This window comes from Cyrtonyx montezumae, unplaced genomic scaffold (genome assembly GCF_038088225.1).
Source record: "Cyrtonyx montezumae isolate F1298 unplaced genomic scaffold, pur_monq_1.0 scaffold_9, whole genome shotgun sequence".
Lineage (NCBI taxonomy): Eukaryota > Metazoa > Chordata > Aves > Galliformes > Odontophoridae > Cyrtonyx > Cyrtonyx montezumae.
This window is the reverse complement of record NW_027072100.1, coordinates 14,004,254-14,022,759: the sequence shown is the minus strand read 5'-3', so window position 1 is coordinate 14,022,759 and position 18,506 is coordinate 14,004,254. Positions and strand designations below refer to the sequence as shown.

The following is an 18,506-nucleotide window of genomic DNA, read 5'->3' as shown; positions in this document are numbered from 1 at the left end:
TCCTCTACTCACAAACATGCAGCTATTCTAGAAGCAAAAGCTCATCCGAGGTATCCATACAGCACAAGACAGGGTCCAAATAGTTAACAATTGTAGCTACAAGGCCCAGTGTGAGCAGGCACAGATGAATATAATCCTAAGAAACGCATCCACTCGTGAAATGGATAGAGCATGAGGTCGTTCTCATGCAAGTTATTTACTGAAAGGCTCACAATTACAGAGAGATGTGTGAATAATGAAATCCAATCAAAACCTGATACCTGCTGGTGAGACATTAACACACTTCTGTCTTTCTCCTGCATTCAAACCTAGCTGTGAGCAGAAGTCCCAGGCTGCAGTCATGTACAAAACTCACAGCCAGAGGGGAAGAACACCATAGGCCCTTACTGTCACCAAGACCAATAAAATCAGAGACCTAAGGCTTTTACCAAATGTTTCAAAATAGAAAAAGCATTAACAAAAAACAAACCTGTGCCCAAAAACTATTCAAAGAACTGAGAGCCCCACCATTAAACAAACCCCACCACTAAAAGGCACTGCCCGCCACGCAGGACAAGCACCGAACATAGCACAGGGAAGCCCACGTTCTTTTCCTCCTGGCACCCACCTGCTGCCAACCTTCCCCCCGCCGGGGCACCGAGGGGCAGCCGCAGAGAACAGAGCCGCCCAACACCCTCGGACCGCCGTCTCCCAACCCCAGCGTGGGCACGGGCAGCCCCGGCCTGCCACCGAATCCTCGGCAGCCGCGGGACCGCCTCCTACAGCCGAAGGTCACGGCACCGCATCCCGCGGGCCGCGCCTGCCCCTCACCTCTCCGCGTCCGGGGCCCGCAGCCCCTCAGCCGGAAGCAGCCGGTGACCCGGATGCGGGTAAGGAGCCCCCCGGACACCACCACCCCCACGCAGTCCTAGAGGCATTTAGTCCCCAAAAAGGCTTACCAGCGGAGGCGCGGGCACCTTCGACCTCAGGGTACGGCCGGCGAGCTACCGACGCCGAGCGGCAGGGGGCAGCTGACAGCGGCGCCCCGGAAATAGAAGGTGGAGGGAGACAGGACAACGCCTCCTGCCGTGAGGGGTCACTTCCGGTACGTGACGACGGAAGGGCTGAGGGGCGGCCCCTCCCCTCCCGCAGGCGTCAGGCCACGCCCCCCAGCGCCTGAGCTCCTCCTAGCGCGACCCCGCCCTCTCGGGGCCCGGCGTTGGGGCGTTGCTGCCGTTGCGTGCGGCCGCTTCCGGGCTGGGACCGGGAAGATGGCGGTGGCGGGTGGCGGGGAGGGTGCGCAGCGCTCCCCCGAGCGGTGGTCGGAGCTTCTGGCGCGCCTCACCTGCCCCGTGTGCCTTGAGGTGTTCGAGAGCCCTGTCCGTGTGCCCTGCGGACACGTGTGAGCGGCCCAGGGAGGAGAACGGGCGGGGCGCGAGGCGGCGCGGGGCTCTCTCGGCCCGTAGGGCTGAGGGCAGCGTACGGGTACACCGCTCCGTACCACCAGGGGAAGGCGCGGGGACTGCGAGCTGTTCTCCTCGGCCCTTCTCCTCATCGTGCTCTTGTCCCAGAGCAGGTTCTGCACGCCGTGCCTGCAGGAGTGCCTGAAACCCAAGAAGCCCGTGTGTGGCGTGTGCCGTGGGGCGCTGACAGCCGGGAACAAGGCGTTGGACCTGGAGCAGCTCATAGAGAGTACCGAGACTGCCTGCAGCGGCTGCGGCAAGAAGGTGAAGATCCGAGCGAGGAGTCTGGGATCGGGTGGTGGTGTGCTGTGACTGCACTCTGCAGGGTCGTGGATCCCACTGAGCTTTCTGTAGATTCTGCAAAGCTTCCCGAAGCATTTGGTTTGGTTGCTGCTGTTGAGGTGTCTCGTTAATTTCACTAGTTCAGGAAAGCGCTCTTTTCACCGTTGCAGCTGATAGGAAGTTGCGGTACCTCAAATACCAATTGTTCGTTCCTGCTAATGAAGGTTCACATTGATCTGTATTTAAACCTATGCTACAGTATGTATTGAAAGCCATATTATTTCCCATATGTCATCTCTTCTCCTCAATAACGAAGTAAACTGGCTTCATGTAAGAATATTTTCTGGTTCTGGAGTATAGGTTAAGACAAGTAAGCAGAAAAGGGTTGTATTTGTAAAATATTACAGGCAGCAGTTATATGTTAACTAATTTTATTTTAACACTTAACAGCTCACCAACTGGAATATGTGTTTCTTCCTGCTTCATTTAGCATTGCCCGCACAGAACTTTGTGTGCACTTCTGCTGCAAACAGTTGATCTGCTGTTTAATTGTTGCCTACCCAGATGTTCCTCTCAAAGATGCGCAGCCATGCAGCCTCCTGTCCAAAGTACCAGAATTACATAATGGAAGGCGTGAAAGCTGTAACTAAAGAACCGCTTCAAAACATCAGGTAAGTAGTTCTTCTCTTTAAATACTCATCTTTAGGGTCACAGAAAGAGGGCTGTTACCAAATAGTCTGTATAAAATCTCAAATTTGATTCCACTCCTGCAAAGAGGCCTTTTAGTTAAACAAACAGCAGCAACAACCAAAAAAAAAAAAAAAAAAAAAAAACAGAGATGCATTATGGTGTTTCGTGCAAACTAGTTTTGCTGTGAAAGCGGACTTTCCCTCTTTGCTTAGTTTGTGTTTATTGGTAATCATTTCCTGCTGCAACTGGCTGCATGTAAGCCAACTGTTCTCCTTCTCTATGCAGTCTTCGCACAAGACGAGATTGGAGTACTTGATAAAAGTAGCTCCTTATGTAATAATCACTGTCTTTCTGTCTCTTGATTGTTGTACCTTATAACAAAGGGAATTCAGAGCTGACTGTATTGCCCTGATCTGCAGGGTAATAGATACCCTGTGCACTTGAGAAGTAAAAAAATATAAAAAGGGGATAAATGGCATTTATGGAATTTGTGGGAGAAATACCTTTGTGTAAAAATGAATGATGTGAAGATTTCTTTTAGATGTCATTAAAAATTTAAAAGATGATTCTTTAAATTTGCTTGTCTTGATTGCATGGAATAAGATTATTGTTTTGAATATTTTTTATTCTTAGTTACTAGTAAGATAACTTCTGACTAGCAAATTCAAAATCTTTTAAACTATTCCAAAATGATTGTTTGTGTGCATGCACTTTTAACTTAACAAATATGACATTACATCTCATCTGTTTGCCCCTCAACCAGGAACTTCCCAAATCGCTTTACCTTTCCTTGTCCGTACTGCAATGAGAAAAACTTTGATCAAGAAGGACTAGTTGAGCACTGCAAAACGTCGCACAGCAAGGATGCAAGACAAGTGGTAATAAAATGTCTTAGTGCTAGAACAGCAATGAAGTCTAGTCTTAAATCCCTTTGAAACAATGAATTAGAGACTTACTGCTTGAAGTTAAGTCCACATTTATAATTGCTTTGCATCTATTTCACATCCACCTCGTGTTTGAAAAAATGGTAGGCAAAGTACATTAGGTACAGTAACAAAGATACTGCAATGTAATTAAAAAAAAAAGGCTTTAGTTTCGTCTATGATTTTCTCAGCCACAAGATAATATAAACCATTGTGAATAATGATTTGGGGGGAAAAAAAACAAGTATATATTTCTGGTAGTCTTTATCGACTGATACTCCATTTCCTTTAGAACGGTATTGCAAAACTTGGAACTGAATTAGAAGCATTCTTTTGTTTTTAAAGTTCTTAGGAATTTAGGAAAAAAAATGAATCTTGGAGAGAAGTTACCCTTGTGAAGGTGAGCAAGGAAGCTTCTTTGTTATTGATCAGTGAAGTTAGAGATCTTCTAAAGCAAACAGATGTGATCGATTCTTATCTTTAATATGTAGAGAGAAGGCTAAACCAGACTAAACCTCATTCAGAGGCTTAAGAAATCAATTTAAATAAAAGCTTCTATTAAACCTGAATGGTGAGTGGCCCATCAAAGTATTTGACATCACCTTGCTTAGAGAATAGTGACCATTACAGACCTCAGACTCCAGTCTTCCACTCTCCCTCTCTTCTGCCCTTCAAAGTATAAATTTTGAAGTACTTCACTGTTGGGGCTTAATTGGCTTTCTGATTTTTTCTTCAAGGTTTGCCCAATTTGTGCCTCAATGCCGTGGGGAGATCCAAATTATAGGAGTGCTAACTTCATGGAGCACCTTCAAAGACGACACCGATTTTCATATGATACTTTTGTGGTATGTGTTTTCTCACCCTTGGAGTACAGGAGGCTGATGACTCTTAAAATACAGCTTTTTACATGGCCACTACTATGAAATCTAATTTATGCAGATGGTATCATGAGAGAAATTGGATTATTGGCAAGTTAGAAGATGAGGCAGCTGTTTTCTGGGTTTATTTTGTGTTATGTTAATCACCATGGCTGTTGCAGTAAAAGAATTTCTGTACCTTTTGTTCATAGGATTATGATGCTGATGAAGATGATATGATGGCACAGGTTTTGATGCGTTCTTTGCGGGATAAATAAAAAATAAGTGAAAAACTTTCATACCAAGCTTCCGTGGGAGAGGGGAAGTGCCCAGCATCCTTGCACTTCTCCCTGTACATCCCAAGATGAGCTCAGGCATCCAGAAATATGGAAGACTTTTTATCTGTCTTGGTTTCAAATCCCTGTGTGGTATTTCTGTATCATTGGGTCTTCTGTTAACCGCATCAGTTTAATTTTCTTATTTGCTTCGTGCAAAGCTTGATTTCCCTTCAGCTGTGCTTATTTTTTGATGAGTTATTTTTTCCAGTTGTGTTCATTTGACTCTAATAGCAGAAATATTCCAGACTGAATGGCCCTAACTATTTGGTAAATCTCACCACCTAATCTTGTTTACATTTCTTAAGTGATAATATAAGAGGTGTACTTGTGTCTGTTTTTAAGTGAGACCTCCAGGTGCTAGCAGTAATCGTCAGATCAGTTCTCAAAGTGGCCTCTGATGCCTGTTTAGCAATATTTGAACTCTTATAGGCAGTCTCTCAGTTATATGGAAAACAAGTTTTTAATATGAGTCTTCAAACTACAACCTTCCTTAGCAAATGCTTGCAGCTATGTAAGAAACTGGTTCAAAATATTTTAGTTCTACATCTGATTATAATTTACGGCCAACGTGCAGAACACATTTCAAGCCTAGAAGATTAAACTTTTGTGTCAATTCAACTGCTAATAGCAAATATTAATCATATTTGCTGGCTTTGTGGTTCAGTTAGTGTTCTTAGAAATTGGTTTTCTAGCATTTTTAAGCATTGTGCTCATAGGCGAATTCAGAAAAAATTTCACTATCTCCACTGCATATGAATTTTTTTTTGCTTAAATATATGTATTTGTAGTTTTTCCATCCCTCAAGGCAAACTGGAACCAAAAGTTATGTTCAGTGGCACTTGCACAGCTCTACCTTTCTGTGCTGCAGATTTTAAAAAGTATTTTGAATTTCTGTTCTTCATTTAGTGTTGCTAAAGCTGTATTTAGATTCTGTTTTCCATATATTAGATATATATAGCATGCAGGTGTAGCTTTCAAAGAAAGAGTAAAACAAGGAGGATGATTGTTCCCTTACATGGAAAATGGATATTTGATATTCATTTATACTCTTTCGCTATAGAGCTTCCTTTTAACACTTTAATTGCACAATCATGATGCTGAGATCTAGCAATATGAGACACCTGAACAGAAGCTGTAAACCAGAGTAGTGTTGGTTTCTTGTGTAATTAAACTTGGCATACTGAATTGGAGCAGCAGACCTGTACCACCACAGATTTGAGTACTAATTAATTTATTTGACAGATAATATCTTCATACCCTGCAGACCACAGTGTAGCCTTACCATTATGAAATGTACCCCACTAAAACATCTTAATTAAACTTTGTGTTCAGCAAGACTTTAACGTATTTAACTTGATTTTACAATGTTTTCCCAAACATGCAACAGGCTAGTTATATACCCAGCCTTAAGTATCTGCTTGGTGAACAGAATTTCAGTCTTAGCAAAAATACTCATGGCACTGTGGGAAAAATTACTTTGTTTTGGAATTGGTTATTTCTAATGCTTGATCTGTGAAAAGATGACTGTGTTGTTGGTTGAGTGTGGGGATTTCTAGGTTCTGGCTAGGATAGAGTTTTGCAGTGCGAACTGACCTGAATCTGGATTGTGGCTGCTATTTTAAGTGCACTTCCATGCAATTTAGATTAAATGCTTAAGGAGCAGCTAGAAGCTTCTGAGCAATTACTTTGTCGTTTTTTTTTTTTTTTTTTTTTTTTGAATTTTGAAGACATGTTATAAATAAAGTTCATTTAATTTAAAAGATTCTATTTTCATGTCAGCTTTGGTAATTTCTTCTTCATCGTATGCTTTGTCTTAGCACCTTTCCAAAACAGTTCTGACTGCTTTAAAGCTCCAGGAAGCATGCTAGAAACTGGGGAAAAATCAGAGAGACTTCAACTCTGTTTCCATTGCCTGTGAAACTAGGTGAGGATTGTCTTGCAGCCCTGAAGGATGAGAGATGTTTGCTCAGGCCTTGTGATCATACTGTATCTGTACAGACCTGCTCACTGACCATGCATCTTGGCTTTGATTTGCTTCAACTTATAAGGAATTTTCTCATGCATGGGACAAGCCCAAACTGGAAAATGCACACCAGGTCCACTTGAAATTTTGATTAAATTTGTGTACAATTAAGAAATGAAGGTTTGGCACCTCCTAGCTTGGTAACAGTGGAATTTATAGCACTGCTATCTGTGCTGTGATAAGCATCTATACAGGCACTCAGAGAGAACTTGAGCTATAGTTTTCCACTTAAGTGCTGATGAGCTTAGTGTCTCTGTGCTGCTGACTTCATCAACTTAACAAACACAAACCTGTTTACAGTGATATGTCTCAGTGGTATTTGCTCATTAATTTAAAGGCACTGGTGAGAGACACGTGTTTGATGTTGATTCATCTGTGTGCAGAAGCTCTCCAGTAAAAAAGCGTTATTACAGAACAAGCTAATTCCAACTTCTGAATCTGGTGAAGTAGCATGGCAGGAGAGTGAAATACTGTGCCAGGAGAGCTGCTTGCACCTTGTCAGCAGCTGATCTCGTGGCTGCAGCAAGTCCCAGGGCCCACTGTTGGTGATAATGCAATTGGGCTGCCTTCAACCTGTGAAATTCCTAGTGTCTAGCACTGGGAATTAGAAAGAGGGAAATCAGCACATAGGAAGATGGACAGAATGGGCAGAGACAGGGATGTGATTGAGGGTTTTTTTGTTGTTGTTGGGTTTTTTTTTTAGTATGAATCTGTCTCTAGTCAAAGATTGGCCTTAATCAGGGAGATCTATTAATTGCCTAAAGCAAATGGCATCACTTCCCCTGGAGTTACAGCCATCAATCCCTTCTTGTAAGGGACCCTGTAATAAAACATTAACAGTACATTCTGGGTACTCCTGGTGCCTGCTTGGCATTATCTGTCCTGAGTCCAAAACCCAGGAAATGTGTGGTAGAGATTTCGGGAAGATATGGGTGCTCCCTGGTGAGGTGGATGTGAGAAGGATTCGTCTCATGGTCGTAAGTTTGGCGTCTTTGCAGGTATTGCTCTACCAGCTCCACCCAACTGCCAGCCTTCAGAACCTTTCAGCTGCTGTTTTCAAAGTTGTTTTCTGATGCTTGTTTGCAGCAATAGATTTGAGAATATGTAAAGAATTGAGGCAAACGGGGTCAGGAGAATAAAAGTGCTTCGGTTTCCGAGCGATGGCCTTCCCCCGGATTGCCAGGGTGGTGGCAGTGAGTTTTTAATCAGAAGAGGCCGTCGAGGAGCACCTTCGGGCGCTACTTCGTGCGAGTGGCGGCTGCGCGTCACCGTGGCCCGCGGTCCCTCCCGGCTGTCGGCAGGGGGAGAGCTCGGCCCAGCGAGAGGCAGCGGCCAGCTCGGCCGCGTCCTCGGCTCCAGCCTTGGGGAGCGCGTTCCCCAGCGCTTCGGGGGGAAGCGGGGAGAAGCACCTGCGGGCGGCCCGCGACGACGTGCGGCGAAGGAGGAACGGGGCAGCGACGGGTCGGAGCTCGGGAGGGCTCGCCAACCGCCTCCTCCCGCGGAGGGCAGCGGCAGCCCCCGAGCAGCGGCTGGGGGCCGCGTTACCGCGCTTCCCACTGCTGCGCTCGAGGTGGGGTGCAGCCCAACGGGCCGGCGCCGAGCAGGTGCATGCAGCCGCGCCCCGGGGAGGTGGGGGGGGGGGGGGGCTCTCCGGTTCCGCCCGCCCCCCACGGTCCGCCGGCTACGTCGGGGAGACGAAGGCGGCTGCGAGCCCGTGAGAAGGGAGCAGTGGAGCTTGGGGGGGAGAGGGCGCCGGACCCCGAAACCCCGGCTCCACACTCCCACCCCCTCCCAGCACAGCCTCTCCCGAGCCGGGAGCACTGATGCCCGGGCCGGGGCCAGCACCTGTAGCCCGCCCCGCCCCGCCCCGCCCCGCCCCGCCCTCTCCATTGGCTCTAGGCCTGGGGGGCGGCCCCGCACCGCCCTCCTCGCCCCCCTGTACACCCCGGGCCCATATTAAGGGACGTTGAAAGGCGGAGGTTCCGCAGCGGGTGGTGGCGCCGGGCCAGCACGATGCCGCGCTCGTTCCTGGTGAAGAAGCACTTCTCGGCCAGCAAGAAGCCCAACTACAGCGAGCTGGAGAGCCAGACTGGTGCGTGCCGGGCTGGGCCGCCTCGCGGGCGGGGGCTGCCCTCTTCCCTCCCGCGGCAGAGCGGTGCGCTGCCCTTTCGCGCGGCTCTGGGGTTTTTGGTGCGTTCCGCTCTCGCCGCGAGGAGCGTCCCGCGGGGCGGGCGGAGGAGCGGGGCGGCTGCGAAGTACCCTGGGGTGGGCAGAGACCCTCGAGGCGAGCGGTGTTCGTTCCGCCATCCCCCCGTGCTGGAGTGAGCGGGGCGCCCGGCTCCGTGGAGTGACTCCGCGATGCCCCGGGGTGGGCAGTGTGTGCTGCGGAGGGTGGGCTTGGGATCCTTGGGGTCGGTTTGTGGTCTCCGTGTCCCTCTGGCTCCAGGGTGGGTCGGGGCATGGCGGTGCCTATGGGGCGTGGTTGAGTCCCCTTGCATTGGGAAGGGGCACGTAGACCCGTTGCGTGGGATCGGGCACCTTGTTCTCATGGGCGCAGAACCCACTGTGAGGTGGGCTGAGGTCCTCTTGTGTCCCCGTTCCCAGTGGGGTGGGTTGGGTCCCTCTGTTTCTAGTGGGGATGAACTGGAATCCCTTTGCCCTGCCCTTCCCCATTCCCAGTAGGGTGGATTGGGGTCCTTGTGCCTCCTGTTCTTATGGGGTAGGTGCTCCACTGAGTGCTCCCTTTTGCCTACAGTGCTGGCTGCCCCGCTGCTGTATGAGACGTGCACACTGTCTGTCATTCCCCCACCTGAAGTGCTGAGCCCCGGTGCCTACTACCCGCCGTTGGTGTGGGATGCGGGGCTGCTCTCCAGCCTCTTCCCAGCCGGCCTGGGCACTGAGGCAGAGGTGGCAGGCGGTGCTGCACCAGCCCTGGACCTGACAACACTCTCCAGTGAGGAGGATGAAGGCAAGAGCTCAGGGCCACCCAGCCCCGCCTCAGCCCCTGCTGTTGCCGAGCGGTTCCGCTGTGCACAGTGCACCAAGGCCTACTCCACCTTCGCTGGGCTCTCCAAGCACAAGCAATTGCACTGCGATGCTCAGACCAGGAAATCCTTCAGCTGCAAGTACTGCGAGAAGGAGTACGTGAGCCTGGGGGCTCTCAAGATGCACATCCGGAGCCACACGCTGCCCTGCGTCTGCAAGATGTGTGGCAAGGCCTTCTCCCGGCCCTGGTTGCTGCAGGGCCACATCCGCACACACACTGGTAATGACACTACTTGGTCCTCTCCTCCCACCCTCATCGCTTCATTGCTCCCAGCCCAAAGCAAATCAGCTGCCAAGCTGTTGTCTGGGAACATATGGGCTTCCCAAACCCCATTGGCACATCTCTAAATATCCTGTCTGGAACTGAGCGTGGAGTCAAGGTCCAGCTTGGGAATCTGTGCCTGGAAGCTGGGACTGTTTTGCTGTGCTGAGATGCTTGGTTCTGTGCAACTCCATGCTCCCTGCTGTCCACCACTATGTCCTCTGTCCCAGGGCCACAGCACCTTGCATTGTCCACAGCTCTGCAACCCATGGTCCCAGCATTACAGGCAGGTGCTTGCAGCTGCCTTGTGCACCTGTTGTTGTCTGAGGCCATGGACAGCTGCAACCCTCCTCATGCCCACAAAGCATCTCCTGAGCATCCTTTGTGGTGCTATTGGGATGGTGTAATGGTTCCTTGGCACTAATTTCACACCCTCTCAGTGTTCTAAAGATGATGGCTGAAGGAAGCTGGCAAGACTTGATTGTGCTTTCCAAATTGAGCATGCACGTTCGTTTCCTCCAAAAGAGTCTGAGAGGAATTCAGCTTGCCCAGGGCCTTTCAATGTATCCAGGAAGGAGAAGGGGGAGTGCAGGGTTGGGGGAGGAAACGGCCGTGCTCAACCCTAACACTGTGACTCTGCTGTGACTCCCGTGGCCGGCCCTCGTTGTGCGGGAGCTGCACTGCTTCTCGCGGATGGTTCTGGCGTCCTTGTTCGAGGGGGGATTTGTCTGAGTAGGAAATTCCCAAGCTGGAGGCGTTGCTCGGTAAATGCAGCCCATTCCATGCCACTTTCCATCCCAATAATGCTGCGAGCACTCCTTTTCACACGATTGCTGGCTAATGAATGGCTCACTCTTTGATATTCCCCGTGTGTTGATGCAGTGGTTAATTGGGAACGTTTCTCTTTGTCTCATAGGTGAAAAGCCCTTTTCCTGTACGCACTGCAACCGGGCCTTTGCTGACCGTTCTAATCTGCGCGCCCACCTGCAGACCCATTCTGATGTAAAGAAGTACCAGTGCAAAACCTGCTCCCGGACTTTCTCCCGCATGTCCCTGCTGCACAAGCATGAAGAGACGGGCTGCTCAGGGGCACGCTGAAGACCAGAACTCCCTTCCCATTCAAATAGATGTATTGTACCTAGCGTTTGTAGGAGTTAGTTTCCTCCATGCTGCCGTTGCCATGCACCTCGGACCGTACACAGCCACAAGACATGCACCCTCCTCGTCCCGTGCTCCTGTAAAACCTCAAGACCCAATCCTGCCCTCATCTGGATATCTTTGGGTGCAGGGTGGACTCCCATGGGTGGCACCACGAGGCCTGGAGCTTAGCAGCACCTCGCAGGTGGCACTGCACCCTGGCATGCCACCAGTGTTGGCTATTGTGACTGTGTAGCTCTGGGGGGCTGCATTTATTTTTTTATTTTTTTATTTTTTTACCATAACCACTTGGTAATTTCTAAGAACCAATTCTTTAATGAAAGGCGAAGTGTTAACACAGCCTCTTTTTCTCTGCCTCGATTGTATATAAGCTGCCAGTAGAAGGTGTAACTATGCAATAATACAGTATCACATTAGTTCTGAAGCAGCTGCTTCTCCCCAGCACAATGACAATTTGCAATGCCTACGAGATTAACGGTGTCCATAAAAGGCATTGGTAGCTATTTCAAACAAGAATCCTGTTTACAGAGCAGCTATGCACTCAAGCACCTGTTAATATGACTCTTAACAACTGCTTTTCAAAGAGGACTGTGACTAATAGCCGGCACTTGTCAGCTGATACAATGGTGGCCTGTCCAAAGGCTGCCCACCGACAGGTGTGTGCCAGAAGTGCTATTTATGGTTATTGACAGGTGCCTCCTGAATGCGTTTCTTTGGACATTGTTTTTACAGAATCACAACAAAGAGGATGTTTACGTTTCAAAGGTACACTGGTATTTATATTTTTGTGCCATGATTTTGTACTGATAAAACTTTTATATAATTATATACAGTTTATTGATATTCAATAAAATGGTTAATTTATAATCTGGTTCTGTGTGTACCTGGGGTGAATGCATAGCTGAAGCTGAGCCTGGTGCAGGAGTTGTGTTTGGGGAGTGGGGTGGGGGGCCCCAGCAGTTCTCCTGCTCCTTGTGCTGGCTGCAGGTGAACCACAAGTGCTGCTGCAGGCAGGAGCTGTGGCACGGTTGCTTCTCAGGGAAGGAAAAAGTAGGCTGAGTCAGTTCCTGCAACTGTGCAGGGCTGGAGGAAGGGGGCAGCTGTGCAGAAACATGGGCAGGTAGAGGGCTGCTAGTGAGACTGCAGTGGGGAGTACCTGCTGTGTTTTGAGACTCCCAGTGGGAACAGCCCTGGGGAGCACCTGGACACAGGTGGGTGACTTGGTGACCCAGCACAGGTGGTGTGGCCATGGGGCTGTGTCAACGGTTTACGGGCTGGTTCGGCCCAGTTCTGTGATGATTGGTGCAAGGGACCCATGGACACATGCCCCAGGAAAGGGGAAAGGGAAAGGGAAAAGGGAGATGGGCCTAGAAACAAAGTGGCAATGATCTAAGGAGGAAAGCTAATTTATTAAATAAGATATTGGAAAGCAAAGTAACACAATATAATACAATATAATTGGAATTGAAGTTAATAAATCAAATAAAATGAGCAGGAGAGACTGTCTGATAAACCGAAGGCCTTATGCTAAATGCTGAAGGCGAGACGGCAGCGAGCACCCACTGCTGGGTGGATCCCAAAGGAAAAGAGAGAATGTCTCGTGACGCACAAACAGTTTTTATCTTTAACTCTGAGCAGAAAAACGTAAACATACAAAGCAACGCAAAGTCCTCGGGGAAACTACCCCCCTCTGGGGTAGTTCTCCTCTGAGACAGGTATACCCATAACTATCGATGATCCATGGAGCTGAAGCATTAGCATGCTTAACTGAAGCTGAAGCTTTAACTCTTTAATTCTTAATGCACCAAATGATGTTATGATGTGGAATGCCAAAACCTAAAAACATGAAACCATGACAGGCTGGCACATCCCACTGTCACACAGCCTTTGGATGGGGCTGGCCCAGGAGGGTGAGGTGTTCTAAGGATACCCCTGGTGCCCATCTATGGGATTTTCCATAATGAAGCCATTCCTGTTCTCCAGCCCCCTCCCAAAGGCCAGAATTTGAGGCAAACAGGCTCACTATCCTTCCTGCTCACCTCCCTGGGGGGCTGAGTGTTGGTCCTTTCAGCCCACACTCTCTTGGTGCCATCTCTGGGACATGGCTGCCAGCAGGGCACTGAGCAGCCATCCCCTTGTGCTCAAGGCACTGGCCCCAGTACTCGTGTCAGTCTCACCCAGCTCCCAGGGGCTGTGGTGGGGCAAGAAGATGTGTGGAGCTGTAAAATGGAGCAGAACTGCTGCTCGGCCCTTCTTTAATTAAGAGTTCGCCCAGTATAAATTGACTTTCCCAGCCACGTTCAACTCATTACTTTATTATTAAGCAGGGCAGGAAGTTTTGGGTTTTGTTCTTGTGTGTGCTTTTTTCTTCCTTTTCCCAACAGGAAACGGGGGAAGGGCACTAATTACTTTCAGCTTTCCATCCATAAAATCTTGGATTCGCAAAAGCAGCTAAACAGTTTAAAAAAAGACCAATTTGGAGCAAGGACCACCTGCAGGAGCTGGGAAGGAGGGGTCAGGGGCTGACAACCACGGAGCATGGAGCTACAGGGCCCTTCCTGCAGCTGGGAGGCTGCACTGCGAGCTCTGCACATCTTTCATTGGGCTAAATGCTTCAGTTTCTGTTCTCTGGCAGCATGCATCTGGCCACATCATGCGCTCCCCTCTCAGATGTGCCTCACTGGGGCTGGCATGAATGCAGGGAGTCCTGCCAGCCCTTCTTCAGTGGGGTGTGATGAATATTGGTTGAGCAGGCAATGGGGTTATGGCCAGCCTTCTTCATAGCTTTGCTACTCCCAGTTGTACTCCCCAAATCCCACTGGCTTTCAAACATTAATGCGGCCTTAAAACATGGGGGGAAAATGTACTGCTGCCTGCTCTGAATCACAAAGGAGCAACGCACTGGCACTTTTGCTGAAGCTGTGTCTGCTCTGTCTGCGCTCTTTAGCCAGGCTGCCTCTACTCCAGGGTCCTGCAGCATGGGGCTACCCCATGTACCTGGGGTGTGCCTGGATCTGTGATCCCCCTGCATTGCAAGGATTCAGGATGAAGAATTGCCCCTGGAACTGGGTGTTATGATGAGCTGTGATTTTCTATTTCACTTTCAGGAGGAAGCCTTCCGAGCAGCAGCCCCAGCTGCAGTGCTGTGCAGCAGCAGCAGCATGATCCCTGTCCTCCATCCCTGCCCCTGTGCTGTGTGTGTGCCTGGGAAATGTGGTAAAACCAAAGGGTTTATGACAAAGCCTCAGCGGTTTTCCCCTGTTATTTCCCCACTCTGTTTCAATGCCACAGGAAACAGACACACTGTAAAGCTACGTCCCATGCAGGTAGAGCCGGATGCATGCAGCATTGGTGGCCATGTTGTGCGACCATCTGAAAATGCATTATGGTGTCAATGCTCCCAAAGCCAGGATTCAGGCAGCCTCCCCTGGTACCGGAGCACAGGGCTTGGCAGTGCTGACTCCACACACCCATCATGCTGCTACTATTTCATATCTGAACTCCTCCTTTTCATTTCCACGGGGGACCTCTGAATGAGCATGTACAACCCTGTAGCTGCTGGAGTCGTCTCAGAGGTTCAAGGGAAACCACAGTGTGTGTGCTTCCCCAGTTTTCCCCTCTCTCTGACCTGGTGCTCAGATAGGGATTGTAGGAATAGAGCCCTGGGAGGGGCTGGAGAGTGACCAGAAGTAGGGGAGGACATGGGGAAAGGCTAATTGTGGAGTCACAGTGTGGCTGGTGTGGATTTAGGGAGTGAATGGCAGGAGCTGTGCAGAAGGCAGGACAGCTGAGGAGCAGTCAGCAGGTACCTGAGGTACCAGGTGATTCCAGGGCTGGGTGGTCTTTGCTCTTACTGTGTGCCCACAGAAGGACAACAGGTGCAGGGTCAGGGGATCACAGCTCCTCACGTCAACATGTAGAGGCATAACAGTCTGTGTCCATTAATCGCTCACAATGAGGAGGCAGTTCACAAGCAAGCTGCAGGTGTAACTATTGTTTTTCTGGCTCTGGGCTTTTGACACTAGCAATTATGTCAAATTAATCTTTAATTGGATGATAAACGGATAGCACGAGGCTGGAGAGGTGCTGGTCTTCCCAGCGAAACAGACTGTGGTGAATGCAGAGGGAGCAGGAGGGCCCCAAGTGGGGAGCAAACCCATGGGGTTCTCTGCAATTTCTTCATCCGAGGATTTCCAGCTCACCATGAGGGCAAAAGCACAAACACAAAGCCCTCCTCCTCCCCACAGGGATCAGTGCATACTTTACTGTCCTGAGACTACAGCTCCACAATTGCGATGCTGGGCTGTAACACACTGGAGATCTGCCTAGAAAATCATCAGAAAGTATTTTAAACCCATCATAACGTACATATTTATGGATCACCTCTGTTTTACTGGGCTCACTGAAAGCACTGAGGCCTGTTTGACTTTCCTTCATAAAAAGTCTCATGTTTCACATGTGAAGAGATTGGCGTCTCCCAAGCTAATTACTATGGGTTTCCCTCCACCTCCACATTTTCCACGCAGGGTTACGCTGGCGACACATTGTCTGTTGCCCCCGTGAAGCTGCAGTGTTGCACATGAGCCTCAATGTGCTGGAGACACCACGGGCCATGGCAAGGAAGCGGTGGTGCACAGCAGCACAGAGTCATGGCCGCTGTAAAGTGCTTCGAGGGCCTGCATTATGTCATTACTCAATTAGCCTGTTGGTAATAGCACTTCATTAGAGAGACAGTTCCTATTCACTGTCCCTAATCTGCTTTCTAAAGCAGGCCTGCAGCCATTGAGAGCTTTTCCCACTTTGCAGGAGAGGCAGAAAGTGGTTTTGGATGGTGGACCTGCAGTGGGCAGCTGGGAGCACTGCTGCAGCAGTGATACCCTGTGCACACTGCATCCCAAGACACTGCCTGGCCTGCAGGGAGCAGAGCACTTGTGCTCCCTTGGCCCCAGCATTGGCTGTCTGCCCTCAGGGAGAGGCCTTTCTTTGGGGTCACACCATGGGGACATGGCACTGCTACACTCCAACTGAGGAAACTATGTAACAGTGACAGGGACATCATCTGGGAGCAGAACCCCCCCCCCCCCCCCCCCCGCCTTGCCCAGCACACTGCTTCACCTTGTGCTGCTTTGTTTACCCTCTGTCTTCTGTGCAGTGCTGCTCACCATGGCATCTGGTCTGCAATGTTGGAACCACCAGCATGCAGATGCCAACATGGCCTTATAGAAAGCCCTGCTCTCTTTTTCTTTTCACTTTTTCCCTCCATTTAACTCTGTGAACTGCACTATAGATATTAACTGGGGGTAGGAAGTAGCGTGAGAGTAGTGCACAGGAAACCAATGTGTGTCAGGAAAGGATGTCAGTGCTGGGCAGCATGGCTGGGAGCAAGCACCCAGCACGGGAACTCCCCCACTGCCTTGCTTGGGTGATGCGCAGATAGAGGGGCAGGAAGCAGAGCGGAGCCCTTCACTTGCTGTTAGTGCAGGCAGCTGCTTTGATACATGGTGGTCACTGGGCCAGCAAAGGGGCACAGAGCTCCCAGCTACTGCCATGGCCTTGGGACTGGAGAATCCCACATCCTGACTGCCTCATGTCCTAAGCATCCCATATCCTCAGTGTTCCACATCCTGAAAGTCCCATGTCCTGAGTGTCACCTTTCCTGAGTCTCATGTCATCCCCCAGACTTCATAGCCCAGTAGTCTGTCAGGCCCTGTGCTATGACCATCAGAGCATTCTCAGCCTGGGGCAACCATCTGCAAAATGTCATCTTGTGCAGCAGGATTGGGGCTGGGCATTTTCTCTTCCCATAAAGAACAGCCATGGCTCAGACCTTAGAGAAGTGCAGCCTAAGCACAGGAGTTATTTCAGATCAAGACAAATACCTGGATAGAAAAATGCACTAACCTGGTTGTGGCAGCTGCTATCTGTGATCAAACATCACTATTTTCCAAAATGAACTCAATTTACAGGAGTAGATTTCCACCTCTACTTCTACAAGGCTGGGGGATAGCAGAATGGGGCTTCCATTTACTGGACCCATTACAGTATGAATTATCTCTTCTTTTTCAACAGGCCGCTTGGGGTAGTTGTGGGTGCTCTGTCCCTCAAGGCATTGAAGGGCAGGTTGAATGGGGCCCTGGGCAGCCTGATCTAGTGCTTGGTCTAGCTGCTGGCAACCCTGCCTGTGTCAGGGGGTTGAAAATGGATGATCTTTGAGGTCCAACACAAGCCGGTCTGTGATTCTATGAGTCAACGATTTTCCCTCTGTCTCTTCTGCTGGCAAATTAACAGCTTACCTTTATGACAAAAGTCTACAGTTTATCCCATTTTATGCTTTGCCTTCTCTCAAGCCCCCAGACCTTCTTGCTCAGGCCATCCAGAAAACGCTTCAGGTCTCTATCTCTGGTGCTGGGCATGGCTGAAGGCCTGAGTAATCATCAGGTCTCAGCATATCCCTGAGCTATCACCCCAAGTGGAGCTTTCTGAAAACATCCCCTTGCATCCTATCCATCCACATGCCATCTGCAACAGACAGCTGCTGGCAGCTCCATACTCACCCTGCTTCTTGCTCCCTGCCCACCCCATCCCATCCCACTCTGCCTGCCTAGAGAGCTGTGACCCTGCAGCACTGTGCAGCCCTGCATGTAAAATTAGCACCGTGGCAGGAGGCAGCAGGAGAGTGGCCCTGGGGCCGCAATGGGAAGCAGATGCTCAGTGATTGAGCCCACATGTGGTGGTGGGAATGCTCAGCAGTGGTGCCCGGCCTGAGGTCAGGGATGTTGTATGCGTCTGAAAGGGGGAAGTCCCCACTTATCTCCTGCCCTCTCCAGTACCACAGATGTGATTTCTTGAGCTTTAGTCATAAGGGATGGTCATTTCTGTTTCTTCTCAAGGCAATTTTCCACCCACTCTCCCTGGCCCTGGTGGGAATTGTCAGCTCTGAGATAACGAGGAGGATGAATGGTTAGCACAGGATGTTGCATGAAGCCCAAGTGCTATTTGCAGGCAATTTTAATAAGTAATAATAAAGAGAGAGAACTCCAAAGGAAGTAAGCTGGTACAGCAGACAAGTCAGATTTATCAAGGCAGAGAGGAAATACTCCCCAGAAATGAATCTGGCACGAGTTCCTGCACACCAGTCCCACGATCCTGTCTGCCACCGCAGGCAGCTCTTATCTGAAACAGTCTAGTGTTTAAAATAGACTGGGAAATAAATAGTCCTCCAGCACAACTGATCCTCCAGAGCCTGCAGTTCATCCCAGCAACATTTACAGTTTTCTCTGGAGTGTTTCCGACATGCACTTCAAGGCCTTCCAGCTCTCTCCTCCTCCCCTGCTTGTGACATTAATGAACCTTAAGGGATTCTTAAAGCACGTTTTATGGACATGTCTTTTTAAGCAGGGGAAGGAGAGCGCATTTCCCAGCCTCAGTGGGGTGGGGATGTCTCTGCAAGCCATGTTCCAGGCAGGAATCCATCATGCACCAGCTT

The 18,506-nt window shown here is 49.7% G+C and overlaps 3 protein-coding genes across 4 annotated transcripts in view; 2 read left to right on the top strand and 1 right to left on the bottom strand.

Moving 5' to 3' along the window:
• B4GALT5 (beta-1,4-galactosyltransferase 5) overlaps positions 1–8,380 on the bottom strand; it is a 90,110-nt gene extending 81,730 nt beyond the window's left edge. Inside the window, exon 1 of the mRNA XM_065754511.1 lies at positions 8,377–8,380. Within this exon, the coding sequence (XP_065610583.1) occupies position 8,377 (1 nt within the window). The 5' untranslated portion in view covers positions 8,378–8,380. The remainder of the gene's footprint in view (positions 1–8,376) is intronic.
• On the top strand, positions 1,250–5,867 carry RNF114 (ring finger protein 114). 2 transcript variants are annotated; one of them, XR_010623332.1, is made up of 6 exons: positions 1,250–1,381; positions 1,556–1,706; positions 2,289–2,395; positions 3,178–3,302; positions 4,075–4,182; positions 4,407–5,867. XR_010623332.1 is itself a non-coding variant. In XM_065754522.1 (6 exons), exons 1-6 carry the CDS (start codon positions 1,251–1,253, stop codon positions 4,470–4,472), a joined length of 678 nt encoding a protein of 225 aa, XP_065610594.1. In that variant the 5' UTR covers position 1,250; the 3' UTR covers positions 4,473–5,867. The 2 variants fall into 2 exon arrangements, 1 of the variants encoding a protein (XP_065610594.1); XM_065754522.1 differs by having other exon boundaries at positions 3,178–3,292.
• A 156-nt stretch (positions 8,381–8,536) lies between the features above and the next one.
• Positions 8,537–11,870, top strand: SNAI1 (snail family transcriptional repressor 1). The gene is made up of 3 exons (XM_065754621.1): positions 8,537–8,647; positions 9,311–9,820; positions 10,779–11,870. The coding sequence occupies exons 1-3, from the start codon at positions 8,569–8,571 to the stop codon at positions 10,958–10,960; spliced, it is 771 nt and encodes a 256-aa protein (XP_065610693.1). The 5' UTR covers positions 8,537–8,568; the 3' UTR covers positions 10,961–11,870.
• The last annotated feature ends 6,636 nt before the right edge of the window (positions 11,871–18,506 follow it).